Source organism: Vipera ursinii, assembly GCF_947247035.1.
Source record: "Vipera ursinii genome assembly, chromosome: 1".
Classification (NCBI taxonomy): Eukaryota; Metazoa; Chordata; class Lepidosauria; order Squamata; family Viperidae; genus Vipera; species Vipera ursinii.
Genome location: NC_139512.1, coordinates 203,299,048 through 203,316,452, shown reverse-complemented (window position 1 = coordinate 203,316,452; position 17,405 = coordinate 203,299,048). Strand labels below are relative to the sequence as shown.

The 17,405-nt window shown below is 39.4% G+C and overlaps 1 protein-coding gene across 3 annotated transcripts in view; it reads left to right on the top strand.

Moving 5' to 3' along the window:
- The window catches only part of PLCB1 (phospholipase C beta 1), a 471,912-nt gene that overhangs the window by 137,115 nt on the left and 317,392 nt on the right, over nt 1–17,405 (top strand). For all 3 annotated transcript variants that reach the window (XM_083362231.1, XM_083362232.1, XM_083362233.1), the window contains exon 3: nt 1,565–1,639. In XM_083362231.1, coding sequence (XP_083218357.1) covers nt 1,565–1,639 — 75 coding nt within the window. The remainder of the gene's footprint in view (nt 1–1,564; nt 1,640–17,405) is intronic.

Genomic DNA, 17,405 nt, shown 5'->3' with positions numbered 1-17,405 from the left:
ACCCTTATTGTTGAAGAACATACCACGTAGAAGGACATGACACATTTGAGCAATCTTGGCCAATGTTTGCCTGCATGTTGTGGATTACTTTATTCGCTAATAGAACTCAACAATGCACACAGGCTATCTGAAGGCAGAAGCTGTTCATTCATTCCAGTTGACCAAGAAGGAACTGGCTTGCAGCATTTCATGCATTGGTTATATGTAGCATGCGTAGGGCCTTGTAGCTGGGGGAGTGTAATCTAAAACCAACAATTGTTCCTGGCAAAGACTTACTCCCCTCCAGGGGTTCCTTGTGAGGAGGGGTGGGGCGATCTCCTCCTGAGTAGCCTTACAGTCCTTCTCAGGACTTGCCTACACTCCACTCTCCCTGCCCTTGGATCAGTGGAGTAGACAGCTGTTCCTCATCAGAGGAGATTAACTACCTATCAACACTGATCAGAAGCTGATCCTCCCCTGATGCCTGAAGGGCATCATCCTCAGCCCCTGGCCTGCCTTCTCTGTCAGCCAGTCTCAGTTCCAACTCTTCCTCCGAATTGGCCTCTGAGGAGGCCATGACATAAACTATTTACCAGGTTTAAAGGTAAATGCTTTAAATTTAAGCCTGGAAAACAGTTGACAACCAAATATTTATGGAGATCCTCAGTCATCCAGGTCATTGTTGTCTGTGTTTCCCCAAAAATAAGACCCAACCAGAAAATAAGCCTTAGCATGATTTTTCAGGATGCTTGTAATGTAAGCCCCACTTCCAAAAATAAGCCTCAGTTAAGATCATCAGGCAGAAGGACGCACTTAGTACCATATTTTCCCCAAAATAAGACCTAACCAGAAAATATGCCCTAGTGCATCTTTTGGAGCAAAAATTAATGTAAGACACGGTCTTATTTTGGGGGAAACACAGTAGTTTTATTTCTCCCAGATATCTGTTTTGGATATAGAGCATAAGCTTTTGGATATAAAGCATAAGCCTTACTAAGTATCTATATTAGCATAAAAAAGATCCTCAGTGTGATTGGCATTGACAATATTCAATATTTAAAGAATACTAGAACTCGTTAAATTGCTGTGATCTTGCCGAGCTAATAAGAAATCCAGGCAGATGCATAAGATACCCAGCAATTAGTCTAGTGTTGCATTTCTAAATCAAATTAGTATGCCATGTTTGAAAGTCCTTTTTAAATTAATTGATTATACAGGCAATTGACATTTTCAGTAGGACTTCAGCATGTTCTGGAGAACATGGCCCTAGAGAACAGCACTTCTGTAAGGATGAGGGCTTGATGGGGTTTTTTTAGAGCAGACTTTCCTCCATTTTGTGACTTCCACAGGAACTGGATTACAAACTCCCATCTCTGAACTGCCTGATGGATAGTCATAATTATTTGTAATTACAGGTAGTCCATCTGGCTTTGCTTTGAGCTTAGACGTTACTTAGACATATTAAGAACCTGAATGCAAGCTGGCTTTCAGTAATTTAATATAAAGAAATGCAGTGGAATTGATGTAATTGTACCATTTGTATAGTACAAAATAAATCATGAGGCTTTTCCCCCCTTTCTATCAGGTGCAAGAGTTTGAACTGTTGGATGTCAGCTTTGTGAAAGATGCTCGATGTGGGAAACCTGCCAGAGCCCCTAAGGTAGGAAACATTTCTTCATACGTTACAAATGTGGCAGTGATCATTTAGCACACAACATGAAGAACATACTAAAAAAAAAGATGCCTTAAGTGTGCTGATACTTATTGTGTTTCCATTAAAGAACCATGACATGCTTTATTGTAGGAATATTGTACAATTTTTTGGCACAATTTTTAAAGAATGCCTTTGGGGAAACTTGTTAGGATAGCTATGTGATAAGCCTGACTCGATAACTGCAGATATTCTTGATTTAATACAAATTCCTTTGTGCAGATATTTTACAAGTTAGAAATGACATTTGTGTTAATCTGAAAGTGTTTATCTGAGGAATGAATGACTACTTCTTCACACAAACATTCCCCCTGGAAGATACTGGTTAGCTCCTTCCTTGTGAATAAATTACTCAAGAATCCCTCTAATCTTTATATCACACTGCTAGTCCTGTGTTAATTTTCCTTGTATGGAGGATTATTATTATTTTTTGTAAATGAAAGGCTTCCATAATCTAATTTGCCCCATGGTAGTCTACTGTTTCCAGATATAGTGTGCCTGGCAGGTGATATGTAGACTTACTCTGATTACATGATTTTTTCACAGTTTCTTTTTGCTTTCGTGAATATTGCAGTGAAAGGCACATAGTTTTAAAAATTAGACACATTGATTAATCACATCTTGGAGACTTCAGTTGAATATATCTTAATAGAAGTATTCCCTTGTTTTCATTTGCAGGAACGTACGGCATATTATTGCCAGCCCTGCATGTGACCATACAAGATCTCAGAATATGTTTTCACTACTACTTAGAATAAGGTTAACTGTGAGGTTTTTAATACATTAATGAGACCTATGGTGCTTTATTGAAAAGCATATTAAGTCCAATGATTTGAAAATCTTGGTGGAAATGCCTATAATATGATCCAGTTAAATAGAGCCCAATTAGTTTGAATAACTGCACTCATGAGAAGCTGGAAGTATACTCAGGTCCCTTTATAAGGGGATCACTATAGATAACGTCAACCAGTGATCATTTTTAGGCACACTTACTAAAGTGATTTTTAATAGCATCAGGATGCATTGAGGACAGTCCCTCACCTCTCGCTTAGAATACTGTAATCTGATCTTCATGGGGCTATCCTTGAACAAGCATGCCTGCATATTTATTGATCAGCCTCAGAACTGAAGAGCTATATTGGGTATCAGTATGTTTCTGAGTACAAGCCAAAGGGTTGGTCACTACCTTTAATGACTTGGGACCTGGCCATGTTTTCCTAATCAAACCTGCCCACTTGATCCAGACCCTTAGGGTGCTTCTTTTGAACCTACCGTGAAATGCTGGGCGGTGGGGGGAGACCTCCCATCGCATCCCCAATGTGATGGAAGGCAGGATCCCCAGCAGTTTATCATATGAGGCAAGAATGGCTCCCACTCTTCAGGTTTGCCAGAAAGATGTAAAGTGCTGAGTCTTCAAGGGCTTTTTAAGAATGCGTCTGAAGCCATCAGTGTATGCTTTTATTTCTATTATACTTGTATATGGCCTACTGTTTTGTTATTATTGACTACTGCATTTTCTTATTGGTACTATATACTGCCAAAAGTCCAGCAAAATTGGTCTGGTGTATCATTTCATTTAAAGTCAAACGTTTGTTGCATTTACTGCATATTAAATTGAATGTCTTGGTGAGAGCTGTGCGGTATTTTACCTGGTCATTAACATCTGCCTGTCTTCTTTCCAAACAAAAGATACTCTTAACAGCATTTGTGGAAACCCCAAATCTCAAATACATAAACAAGCCTCATCCTTGGCCTTTCTTAATTAAAAATGGCAGCTTTGTGCGATGCTGGTCATGCACCTGAATACGATATTTGGCTAATACTTATTTCTGAGATATTTTGCTCTTCTTCCGAGGGCCCACTTCAGTGGCAAAAGCTTTTCAAAAGGTTAGAAGTATAATTGAAAATCCAGAGCGGCAGTTTATGGTGCTTGCATGTAAATATCAAAGTAGTTCTTCCTGATTATTGATTTTTAAGATGAATAGCATGAGAAGATTTATAGAATCTAAAAGTGAAAAGTAAAAGGTGTTTTTTGGCATATCATTATTTTTAAAACAGTGAAGGGTATGTATTTTTGCATCCTGAATATATAATTTTGCATCCCAAATACAGGTAGTCCTTGATCTATGACCATTTAGTCAGCTACCATTCCAAGTGCTGAATGGATGATAGCTACAATTGGTCCTCAGAGTTCTAGGCGTCCCAGCAACCCAGTAGTCATATGGATAATGATAACAATAATAATAACAAAGTTGGAAGGGACCTTGGAGGTCATCTAGTCCAACCCCCTGCTCTGGCAGGAAACCCTATACCATTTCAGAGAAATGGCTGTTCAGTATCTTCTTTAAAACTTCCAGTGTTGGAGCATTGACTGCCTCTGGAGACAGGTTGTTCGACTGGTTAATTGTTCTAACTGTCAGGAAGTTTCTCCTTAGTTCTAGGTTGCTTCTCTCCTTGATTAGTTTCCATCCGTTGCTTCTTGTCCTGGCTTCAGGTGCTTTGGAGAATAGCTTGACTCCTTCTTCTTTGTGGCATCTCTTCCCCTCTTCCCTCAAGATCATTCCCACATAAGCATTACAGAGCTTCTTGCAAACCCTGATGCACTGTCCTGACCTTCCCGTTCCCTCCTTTTGTTCCATGGCCCAGCCAGCAGCAGCCATTTACTTGGCTGTGAGCATAGGGTTTGCAACTTCTTGCAGGAAGATGCCTCCCCTAACAACCATTGGATTCAGTTACCAGCCACAACGGGGATTGCAGGGATTACTGTTGCTAGATAATGTGCTTGTACTTTATGACCACATTGCTTAGCGAGGGAAATTGTGGTCTCAGTTCTGTCATAAGTTGAGGAGTACCTAGACAGCTGCTTGTATTAAGCTCCATAAACATATTCAAGTTGTTTTCTGCCATTCAGTGACAAGCAGTTTTAACTACAATGTGCTGCTTGAAGAACAGCTTTTATATTTGTGAAGATATTGGGCTTTACCGGTATTATATTAGTTGGTTGTTGATAGCCAGAAGTTTTGTAGAGAAATCAAAGCAGCCTGTCTACTCAGAAATCAAAGCAGATACCTTAACAGCAACGTATCTGTTCTTACTTGCTGTTACTTGTGCCTGGAATTGCTTCTATGAGTATCTCGATGATTATTTTCTTCTTCTTCTTTGGAATTCCAACATACTAGTCTTCAGTCCCCGATACAATTTAGATAAGTAATGTCTTTCTGAAGATAAGCAACAAAATGCCATGAGACTTAATGTGTCCTGTGAACACCTGTAAAATTTCTAAGGCTCCCTGTTCCTTCCATTTCTCTCTCTCTCTCTCTCTCTCTCTCTCTCTCTCTCTCTCTCTCTCTCTCTCTCTCTCACACACACACACACACACACACACACACACACAAATACACACAAACACTTTTGATTAACAACAATAAGAACAACAGCAACAAAAGCCAAAGTTGAGAAGCTGCCATGCTGTGAAGGAAAACAACATCAGGCAGGATTTATATATATTTATAAGAATTTATCTGGCCTTCTCATATATCGAAGAGATATTCTTAGATTTTTGTAATAAAAAAATTAGTTGCAGCCCAATGCTTTGTTTTGAGATTTTGTTCTTCTGTGGAAAGGAAGGGAAGGGTGAGTTGTCATGAAAAGAATCTGAGAGGGGGCTGGGGGACAATTTTAAATACCTCACAACTCAATTTCTGCAGTGCACTCTCTATAGGGCTGTAATATCACTATTTCAGGAGAGGAACTGGTTGTCAATTGGCTTCTAAGTGTTGTTCAGGGTGTTGATTTGGCACCTTTATTGCTTTGCATGGTTCAAAAGATGGATACGTCTACAGGACCTTCCTTTAACAGCTGCCTGTACACAATAAGGCCTAGTAGTATGGATTCTCTTTGTATCCTTTCACTCAGAGACTTATCTTAAGGAACTTCAGATTTCAGCCTCCTCAATTACTGCCCATCTTCCATGGAATAGGATTCCATGGAAGGGAATTCAAAAGAGGCCCGCTCCCTCCTGGTTTTTAGGAAATCTTTTTAAACATGGCTATTTCATCAGGGAAATTAGAATGGCATGATTTATCCCATGTATAGATATTGGTTTTGGTGACTGTGGCATGGATTAGATCTCTCATACTCTATATTGCTAGTTTGATGGTTTTAAGGTTGCTGCTGTGTTTTATGGTTTATGGTTCAAGGTTGCTGTTGTTATTATTATGATATGTTTAGGAAAGTTGGGATTTACACAGGTCTCTTTCTGTCTGTCTGTCTGTGTCTGTTTAGATAGATAGATGGATGGATGGATAGATAGGTAGGTAGGTAGGTAGGTAGGTAGGTAGGTAGGTAGGTAGGTAGGTAGAAAGATATGGGTAGATACAGTGGTGGGATTCAGCCAGTTCACACCACTTCAGTAGAACCGATAGCTAATTTTTTGTTGCCCAGGCCCAGAATGGACTTTGGGAAGCAGCATCCATACAGAGAACCAGCTGTTCACATATTTGAATCCCACCACTGGGCTGATATAATATAAAATCTAATACAAACTAAAAGAAAGAAGAATGGAAGAAAGAGTGAAAGATGCAAAAGAGAAGAAAACAATGTGGAAAATAGAAACAAAAGAGGAAGAAAATAAAAATATGGTAAAGGACAGGGAAAAGAAATATATTTAAAAAAATGATTTCCAACCTAATAATATTAAGAAGGTTCTTAATGTTCTTAATGTACCTGTGTCATATGTGTCACCCATGTTTACAGTTAAAACACTTCCAGTTACTTTTTGGCACAATATGGCATAAGTATTCCAGAAGAGTAAGTAAATCTAATTTTTACCCCAAGCATGTATATGCTATTATGTGCTAGGTATAATCTCTATTCGAGAAACTCTCTTCAAACCATCATACTGTTGATTGTATTCCAACAACTAGGATGTAGAATGCCATGAATGCAATCATTATTTCACTTCTTCATCCTGTTTTCATCTCTGCCCTTTTTCTATAACTCCTGTTGTATCAGATTTCTATTTTTAAGCTTTAAAGCAACATGTGCATATCAGCACACAAGTATATCTTTACATTTTGGGTAGTGGAACTTTCCAGCTATGTACTTTTCATGCAAGAATATTCTAAAAGGAATACTTTTGTAGTTCAAAGGCAATATGATCTACTACTATTTCACTGTACCCTATTATTAATTGTTTTGGTTAATAAAATACACGTAAGGTAGGATGGTGTTGAAAGGCTGATTGGAAAAGAACTTAATTGATCCATAAAAACATATATTTTTAAATTGTTGTAATAGGCATTCCCTATTGATTTTGCTTCTCTTCCAAACCAAACATCAAATCTTTCAACAGATAAAATGTGGTAGAGATTTGGTTTTGTATTATTGAGCATAGTTGGTCTTATGAATATGTTTGCATGTACAGAGAATGACAGAAAGGTCCTATTATGAACATCTGTTGTTCACCTTCTTAACCCTTTCATTAAAATGTTCGTGGCTGCAGTTGTAAATCAGTTTCAAATAGTCCTATAAGAGCATCTGTTAGTCAAGTGTCAGATTACTGTAAATATCACATCATTTCCTTCTCTGAAAGATTCAGCTCATGCATTTGTAGGATGACAAGCGGAAATCTCAGTTTCTTTCAAAATAGAATCAGATTGCTGCCTCTTGCATTGCTAGAGGAAAGCTGAGAAGGATGAGACATAAATTAAATCTAGAAAATAATAGCTTGTGATGTTATTTTAAACTCCCATTGCTCTGGTTGACTGCAAAAAAAAAAATTAACCAATGCAAAGCTTGCTCTAATATGATCAGCTGTATTCATGATAAGCCATCTGGCAAGTTTTGTAAAGTTTTTAATCTCTAGAAGTATCACTGTGATACAGTACAATTCAGTTATGATGACCTCTGGGCTACACATTCTTTTTTAAAAAAGCAGAATAACAAGAAGGCATTTTTTTAAAGAACAACAACAATAATGCACATAGCAGGGCTGTTAATATTGTTAAACAGAAGTTCTATCATTATCCTCTTCTCTTCCCTAAGTATACCAACCTGACCACTGTAGGGCTGTGGTAAATCATGGGATTTTAATTCTCAGCCAGTGAAATATTCTGACACCTACATTTGTTTGAGGATTAGCCAGAGCATCACTATTAGTGGTGTGGGTGGGTAGGGAGGGTGGCTGGGAAATACAGGCATATTGATGCAGTGAAAAGCTGTAGATCATGATCTTTTTTTTTTACATTGCTAAACTAGAAATGACATTTTAAATGAAATTGGAAAATGAAAATAGAGATTAACATATATACTTAACATCCTGAAATTCATCCAACAGTTTCTATGGAAACTAGAATCTTTATATAGTTCTGAGGATTTTACTAACAAGACGAAATAGTGTCAACTGTGGTGAACATTCATTTTTAAATGTGTGGTGCATTTTTATTATTTCTGCTCAGTGGTCATACATTTTTCAACAGGATGGGCTAATAACGTCACCCTACATGGATTTCTAAAGCATATTCCAAAAGCAGCTTCTGATATTAAAAAACACTTATTTTCAGTAAACATTTTGAAAAGGGCAAAGTAAAAAAAAGGAGTTATTGTTATGGGGTAGGTTCAGAATTTAGTTTGGGGAGCCAGATGCCAGATCCATCAATCCAAAGCATATCAAAGAGAAGACCATTGACAACTTCTTATCTGCATACATTGTCCAAGTGACTTGTCAGTTTAAAAAGAATCCCCTAATATTCATTTTAAACATATTTAGGAGCTTGTATTTTTTTTTAAAAAAAGTTTGCCCCCTTCTTCCTTGATGTATCTTACATCGACGGAGATAAAAAAAGAGGACAGAACAACAAAATAAATTTAAGTAGTCTAAAAGCAACAACCCTCTTCTCTTGTTTCAGTTGTACCTGTTCCTGGGCAAGGAACCTCTGTCCATTGTTACTAATGCCTTCTTCTCAGATTATTGGAGTGCATTCTACATGAGGCTGCCTTTAAAGAACACTCAGAATCTTCAACTGGTTCAGAATGTAGTAGGACACATAATTTTGGGCACTCAATAGTTTGCTTCTACGATACTCTGCTCATGAGCTGCATTGGTGTTCAGTTGGCTTCTGGGTGCCATTCATCTTTATCATTATCATCTTTAAAGCCCTGCAAGGTATTGGGCCAGGTTAGTTGTGGGATGGACTGTTGCCAATGATTTCTGCCAATTCCATCTGGTCAGGCAATGTACAGTACATGCTCCAGGTTGGAGCATTCTGGCCCTCTTAGCTTTCGGCAAAGGTGATGTCACCCAACTATGTAGACCAGGCAAAGAAATCAGCTTCACAAGAAAGCTAAAACTACTTTTATTAATATTAGCTGTAGTAACAGAATCTTCCAAGTTTATCTTTGCTTTACAATATTCCCTCCACCCAAATACTCATGAATTAGGAAGGTGTATATGCTCTGTCACGTATCTTGTTTTGTACGTATGCTGGTTTCCCCCCACCCCCTTGTTGCTTGGGTAATTCTAACTTTGGTAATGGATCACACCATCTCCATGAAGGTCACCTTTCTTACTCTCTGTATTTATTAATAATTGCCTTCCCCCCCTAGGAATTAGGACCTAATGTCTGGGGAAACTCCCTAGTATTAGGAGCCTTGGTGGAGCAGTGGACTAATGCCTCCTTAAGTAACACCAGCTGCCTGCAATTAGTGCAGGTTCGCATCCCACCAGGCTCAAGGTTGACTCAGCCTTCCATCCTTCCGAGGTAGGTAAAATGAGGACCCAGATTGTTGGGGGCAATTAAGCTGACTTTGTAATAATGCCGCTTGGGGTGCGTGTGAAAGCCCTAATAAGCAGGCATATACATAGAATGAAGGCTACTGCTAAGCTTGTAAGCCGCCCTGAGTCTTCGGAGAAGGGCGGGATATAAATGGAATTAAAAAAAAAACAAAAACAAAAAACTAATGTTAGGGAAGCCCAATAGATAGTTTTTATAAGTTTTGTTATATAGTGAGTCATTATTTTTCTGTGTTTGGATGATTTTAACTTTGGTTATTTTAACTTTGGTTTTTACAGATTGGTTGTTTGTTGTGTAGAGTTATGTATTCAGGATGCACTGCCACACATATTTTCTAAATAAGTGTCACTGTTAGCCTCCACCCCACCCTTTGTCAGCTGTGCAAATCTTAGCCTCTTGGGTGCTTTTGACCATATCATTAGTGATATTTTTGTTCAAACAAACAGGTATAAAATAGGTTTATAAAACAGGTCTAGCGTCATCTTTTTCAAAAATACCTTCTTGAATTCTTTATTCCAAACCCTTGACCGATCCTGTAGTCCATATCATCTATTAAATCTTGGTACCAGACTACATGGGACCAGACAACCTTCAAGGTATGTTTTCTTTCATGTAACAGCACTAGGCAGAGATTGTAACTTTGTCAAGTCTTGCTCAATGAATTAGTCAATCAGTTTATTAAAGCCTTAATGCCAAATGCAATACAATAAAATATCTGATAGTAAAAATATTACATACGTACATATGCACACACAGAGATACAGACATACACATCAGAAAAACAATAATATAATAGGATCTTTAAAAATTAAGAATAAATTTAATAATGAGATAGCCATAAAGAAACTGGAGGGTTACCTTAGTTTGGAAAACCTTGCAAGCTGCAGGGATATAACGGGATCCTTTTGAGCGGTTAAATCTTAGAGTAACTATAGAGGTAGTCTGTGTGACATTTTTTTTAAATTCCATTTATATTCCATTTATACAAGCTTAGCAGTAGCCTTCATTCTATGTATATGCCTGCTTATTAGGGCTTTCACACACACACCCAAGCGGCATTTGCCCAGCAAAAAAAAAGAAAAGAACATTGCAGGACAGAAAGGCATGGAACTGCATTCCAAGATATTTATAAACCTGCACATCCTCGGTGTGCACCTCTCATTTATTTGCCATTTGGGAATTTTATGATAGCATCTGACAAACACTGAAACTTTGGTTTTCTTATTGTTGTGCTTTTCTCATTTCCACCTGTGAAGTAGACATAGTAACCGTCGTCTTTAGACAAGATGGGAGGCACATAAAATAAAATAAATAAACAAACTACATTGTCAGCATACAGTAATGCTGGCCCATCACACAATCAGCTGAGGTAGGCGGGTGATGGGCTGAAACAGCAAGTCCTTGGATTATTGAATTTAAATCTAGATTAACAAGCAGTGGATCTAATTTGCAGCCTTGTCTTACACTAGATAATTTGGGATTGTTTTAGATAAATGCAATCAGTACGTTTTTCTTAAGGTTTTCCAGCTTAGGTATTCTATTATCTTGTTCATTCCTGGGCAGGAAACCAAAGGCAATGATAAGTTTCATCTGAATCTGACACATCTTCATTGAGTGAGAGTGGCTGATTCCCATCACCTTGCTATTCCAAGGCCGGGTGTTGGGGGAAAGGAAGACTTGCTGACATCTGATAAAATTTTAGAATAAATAAGAGTCTAAGTGAGACAGAGATGACTAAAGAATAACGAATTAGCCTTTACTAGGCAAAAGACTTTGAAGCAGTGCTAAATATGGCCCCCTCTTGAATAGCATCAGGGAAAGAGATACTAGCCTGATTAACAGACAATAAAATCCATTTTTTGGTTTGGAGCACTTGAAAACCATTCAACAGCATATACATCTCTCTGTGTATATTGACAGTGAAGAGCTTGTCCTAGGGAAGTTACAATCACTCTCCTAAAATCCCAGTGTCTAATATTAAGAGTGTTCAGGAGCTACAGAGAGCAACCGTTTGTTTGAACAGTGGTTTGGCTAGAACTAAAGGTCACATGGAAAAATGATGGCTTCTCCCAGAGGACAAGAATATTTACTGCGAATGTGGCACTATTTAAACTATCTATCTTTTACAGCAGGGGTGTCAAACTCAATTTCACTGAGGGCCGCATCAGCATTGCGGTTGCCCTCAAGGGGCTGGGTGGGTGTGGCCTGGGTGGGCGTGGCCTACTGGGTGGGCGTGGCTAGAGTGCGTATGGCCTACTGAGTGGGCGTGGCCAGCTCTACATAGTTCGCATCAAGGGTGCCTATGGGGGCCCGGGCAGGAGTGGGACAGATTTGAGGGTCTCTGGCAGGAGGAGGGTCTCTGGGCCAGGGCCAAGGCAGTGGGGGCCGTTCCCTCACTGTTTCCAGGATGGCTTCGCGGACCGCATGAAACCACTTCGCGGGCCGGATCCGGCCCCCGGGCCTTGTGTTTGACATGTCTGTTTTACAGTGTCCCATGGGCCGACGTTGCACACAGAATGACTTGCTGGTCGGAAATATCACTGCCATAAATGTGGCCCGGCATTGGGCTAGAACTATATAAATTTATGCTTTTATTAAAGTTTTTAATCTTTTCAAAGTTAAATTAACGTTTTCCCCTTTCTAGTTTTTGCATTTCTGACACGAGACAAGACTTCCAGGTAATTTCCTGTTTTGTATCCAAATAGACTTTAATATGGAGTCCTTGGTGCTCTTTGAGCTTGATTGTTTGCTTGCAGACTTTTTGTAACCTGGCTAGTGCTACAGGGAAACAGGGTTGGCTGTCTGTTTGGATGTTACCTAGTTGGTTTAATGAAACATCTGCAAGCAGACAACCAAGTTCAGAAAGCAATAAGAACTCCACAATTCAATCCTGTGCAACACAGATTCTCTTATATTAGGCTTTAGTCTGTATGAAGCCACCACTATTTGCCTTGTCAAAAACTAAGGATTTATTAATATAATAACTGGATTGTCGCACAGTTTTGTCAGTTTGTTTTACTTTAATCACTTACCCTTTATCGGAGCGCTTATCTGGAATGTGTGGCTTAACTGGAGCTTCTACATAAGCCTTAATGGATTAGTGGATCTGGCTTCGTATTTTTGAACAAAAGCCTCACAATCTTTTTTCAGTGATTCCAGATCATATTTTATAGCTGACAGCTGCTCAAATAACGAGATAACAGTTTCATCACACGGGAAAAAGTTATGGTTACATTTCAAAAGTGTCTTAATAAGTCTAGTAAAAATTTAATCTTCTAAAGGCTAGTCTATTTATTTTAACTGAAAAATAGTTAAAAGGAAAGAAAAGTAGCTAAATGTATACCATTTTAAAAGAGCATAAATTTGAAAGGGCAGGAAAAACGTGCTAATACCTTGGCTCTGTCTCATCCTTGCTCTATATTTATTTAATTCCATTTATATCTCGCCCTTCTCCGAAGACTCAGGGCGGCTTACAAGCTTAGCAGTAGCCTTCATTCTATGTATATGCCTGCTTATTAGGGCTTTCACACACACACACCCCAAGCGGCATTATTACAAAGTCAGCTTAATTGCCCCCAACAATCTGGGTCCTCATTTTACCTACCTCGGAAGGATGGAAGGCTGAGTCAACCTTGAGCCTGGTGGGATGCGAACCTGCACTAATTGCAGGCAGCTGGTGTTACTTAAGGAGGCATTAGCCCACTGCACCACCAAGGCTCATATAGGGGGAGTGCAATCACTGTTTGCATTAGGAAGATACCTCTTGCTATGTTTCTTTTTTCTTTTCTTTTTTTGTAAAATACTGTCATTAAAAACACCCAGTAGAAATGCAGATATGACCGATGAAGCAGCACCAGGGCATCTGCTTAGTACTTGCTTCATTTATTTCTCTTTTATTTAGAAGCCAGGTTCAAATATAGATAGGTGGATAGATAAAATTTCATTCAGATAGCTGAAGTATGTATCACCGTTGTCTTCAATCCCTAGGAAAGCAAATCGAAGCATAGCTACAGAAGAGATAGAGACTGCATTTTCTCCCTTTAGCATCCTTCCTTAAATGCCAATGATGAGCTGGCATTTGTAGCCAGGAACCGATGGTACAATTTTCTATTAGCACATACTATTGTGTGCCTTTGCCTATTGATGGCTAAAATCCTAAAATGTGCATTTATTTATTTTTGCTATATGGGAACCAGTGGCGTAGCGTGGGTTGTCAGCACCCGGGGCAAGGCAAGGCAAGCTTCTTCTTGCTGCTGCCTGGGCTGGTCTGGTGTGGTTCTCTCCCGCGCTCAGCGCTGCGCTGGGCGGCCGCTGCACTGTCCCTCCCCCAGATAGTCCCTCGCTCTCTCTCCGCACCGCACACCTGGCACCCCCCCTCCACAGTGGGCGGCAACCTGGCGGCTCGGATCGGATTCGCACAGCCAGCACTGCAGTGAGAGAGAGTGAGTGAGCCAGGCAGGGGCAGGGGCAGAGAGCTGCGAGTGCGAGCGTGCCCCCCCAGATGTTGTGCCCGGTGCGGCCAGCCCCCCCTGCACCCCCCACACTACGCCACTGATGGGAACAAAAATTTAGTAGTGAGGATACTAGCTTTTTTCATTGCTTAGTTTTATATAATTTTGAATATACATAATGCAGTATTTTAAACTTAGAATGGTGATGTTCACTTGCCGTTATTATCTATTGAAAACATCAGCATTAAAAAAAAACAGGCTTGCTGCCTTTCATAAAGAATATTCAGCTTTGCCTTACATTGAGAGTTAGCTTTCGCTACTTTCACTTGTTATCATTTCTATTTTTACCTTTTGATAAATTCAAAGCACTTTTTAATTTTAATTTTAATTTTTTTTATTTTTTGCTTTTGGCTGTCCTCATAGACCTGGAAGCAATGAAATCACTTATATTAAAGTGACTTTCTACAGCCAAGAATAAATGTTGAATGCTGGCAAAAAAATAGTCCATTTCCCCAGCCTGATCTAAATTTCTGCTTGAATAATTACATCTTGTCATATAAAATATTCTGTTGAGCATATCGTACCGATAAACAGTCAGCACAAAGCATAAAATTTATAGAAATACTACCTATTGGCCAACATATTGTTCACCTGCATGGTGCATAAAAAAAGTTCATTACAGGTAGTCTTCGGCTTACAATCACAACTGAGCCCAAAATTTCGTGTTGCTAAGTGAGACATTTGTTAAGTGAGTTTTGTCCCGTTTTACAACCTTTCTTGCCATAGTGGTTATTAAATTAGTAACATGGATGTTAAGTGAATCTGGCTTCCCCATTGACTTTGCTTGCCAGAAGGTTGCAAAAGAGGATCACATGACTCTGGGACACAGCAACCGTCATAAATATGAGTCAGTTGCCAAGCATCTGAATTTTGATCACAATGACCATAGGGATGCTGCAATGGCCATAAATGTGAAAAATGGCCATGCCACTTTTTTCCAGTGCTATTGTAACTTTGAACAGTCACTAAGTGAACTGTTGTAAGTCAAGGACTACCTGTATTTCACTGATTTTCATGGTTATCTCATAGACTAGATGTTTCTTGCATGAGTTTGAAAAAAGTGTGGTCTTGGCTACTTTACCAGAAGTAAAAAAGCTAGTTAATTTGTTAGTAAGATGTACGAATGCAGGGGTCCCCAACCCCTGGTCCATGGATGGCACTGGGCCATGGTATGCCAGCAATCGGGCTGTGCAAACAAGCAAAGCCCCATCCACGGGATGCAGGCAGTGCACTTAACACCACCACCCCCAGTCCACAGAAAAGCCTCTCTCCGTGGAACCGGTCCCTGGAGCCCAAAAGGTTGGGGGCTTCTACCTGTATAGTGGGAATTGACCTTTTGTCCTCTGCATTTCTAAATCTGTGGTGGTCCTTGTTTATATTTGAGGGCATCTCCAATCCTTTCGCCGCGGCCTCAAAACACTCCTTTTCCACCAGGCTGACCTGGACTGACAGGCATTTTAATTAATTATATTTACAATTTTTAATTTATTTTTAGTTTTTAATTTTAATTTATTGCACAGATGATTTTAATTTTATTTTTATCTTAATTTCTGTACTTATTATATGTTTTGTTGTTAGCCGCCCTGAGTCCTTCGGGAGATAGGGCGGGATATAAATCCCATCAATAAATAAATAAATAAATATAGGAATGGGGAAGAGTAGTAGGAAGATATCAATTCTCTCCGCCATTTCTGTTAGTGTTAAAAACATCCTTGGATCTACTCAACATGGATATTTAACTGCACACACCCACAAAGGCGGAGCTCACCCATCATGCTAAGCCATCCATCCTGCAGTCCTCCAGCAATTATTTTATGGCCCAATGAGAGGGCAGGGCAAACATTTTCAGTATAATGTATGTGAACTAATTAAAGATTAAAAGCTATTGGGGAAGAAAATCACTTTATTTCCTATGTCAGGGGTGTCAAACTCAATTTCATTGAGGGCCGCATCAGCATCGCAGTTGCCCTCAGGGGGCCGGGTGGGTGTGGCCAGGGTGGGTGTGGCCTACTGGGTAGGTATGGCTAGAGTGCGTATGGCCTACTGGGTGGGCGTGGCCAGCTCTACATCATTCGCATCAAGGGTGCCTATGGGGGCCTGGGCAGGAGTGGGACAGATCTGAGGGTCTCTGGCAGAAGGAGGGTCTCTGGGCCAGGGCCAAGGCAGTGGGGGCCGTTCCCTCAAAGTTTCCAGGATGGCTTCGCGGGCCACATGAAACCACTTCGCGGGCCGCATCCGGCCCCCGGGCCTTGTGTTTGACACGTCTGTCCTATGTGTTCCCAGTTTGGTATAGTGCTTAAGACACCAGGCTAGAAACCAGGAGCTTAGGAGTTCTAGTCCTGCCTTATGCATGAAGCCAACTGAGAGACCTTGGGCGACAGTCTCTCAGCCCTAGGAAGGGGGCAAGGGCAAACCACTTGTGAAATCTTGCCCAAAAAATACCCCTGCAAGGACTTGTCTAGGCATTGCCAGGACTCAACAGTGATTCGAAAGCACACCATCAACTACATGAGGCATTATTTTAGTTTTTCAGTTCATTTGCTTCAGTGAAATGCCTTTTAATGTAAAGACATCTTTTGTAACAATATTGAATGCTAAAACGACAGGGAAATACTTAGGAAAACACAAAGAGACGATGCATCCTTTAATAAATGTTCAATCTGTTCCGAACTTCATTTATTCATGCCCAGAAAAGTAAATGAAAGACTTCTCAAATGTATTTCAGACGCTGACGTTGGTCTTAATGAATGGGATCTCGGTGAATATATGCATTTTAATATTGGCAGTACTCCAGCTCAGAGAATGTCTATCTTGGTAAAAATAGGTTTCTAATTACTTTCTGGTGAACGATGAATTAAATATATTGCAGCACTAGATAACTGATTAGGTGTTAACTAAATAATTTAATATAATTAAATCCATATTTTGCTGGAAAGCCAAAAGCCCAATTATAGAATATATAAGATAGTGTCAAGAATACTGCTGCACATATATTTACAAATTAAATCAGAGATTTTCCTTCTGGGTTTAATGGATAAAGAACTTGGGCAAAAAAATTGGAACTTTGAACTTGTTATATTTGCTATTCGCATTGAAAGCAGGAAGAATACTTTATGAGTAAAAATGGAAAGATATATTAATTCCCACAATGGAAGAAAGGTTGGAGAAACTGATGGAACTAGCAAATTAAGTGCTTTAATGAAAGAAAAGAATATATCTAATTTTGTTTCTATCTGGAAACTGCTTCTGGATTTTGTGCTTGAGACAGAAAAATATAATAAAACCTTGATTTTGACATTTACTGATTAGACAATGTTTTTGTTATAGAAATGACTAGTATACATTGAGTATGTAAAATAAAAAGTTGACGCTGTAAAATTATATTCATTCTACTGCACTGAAAAGAGTTGA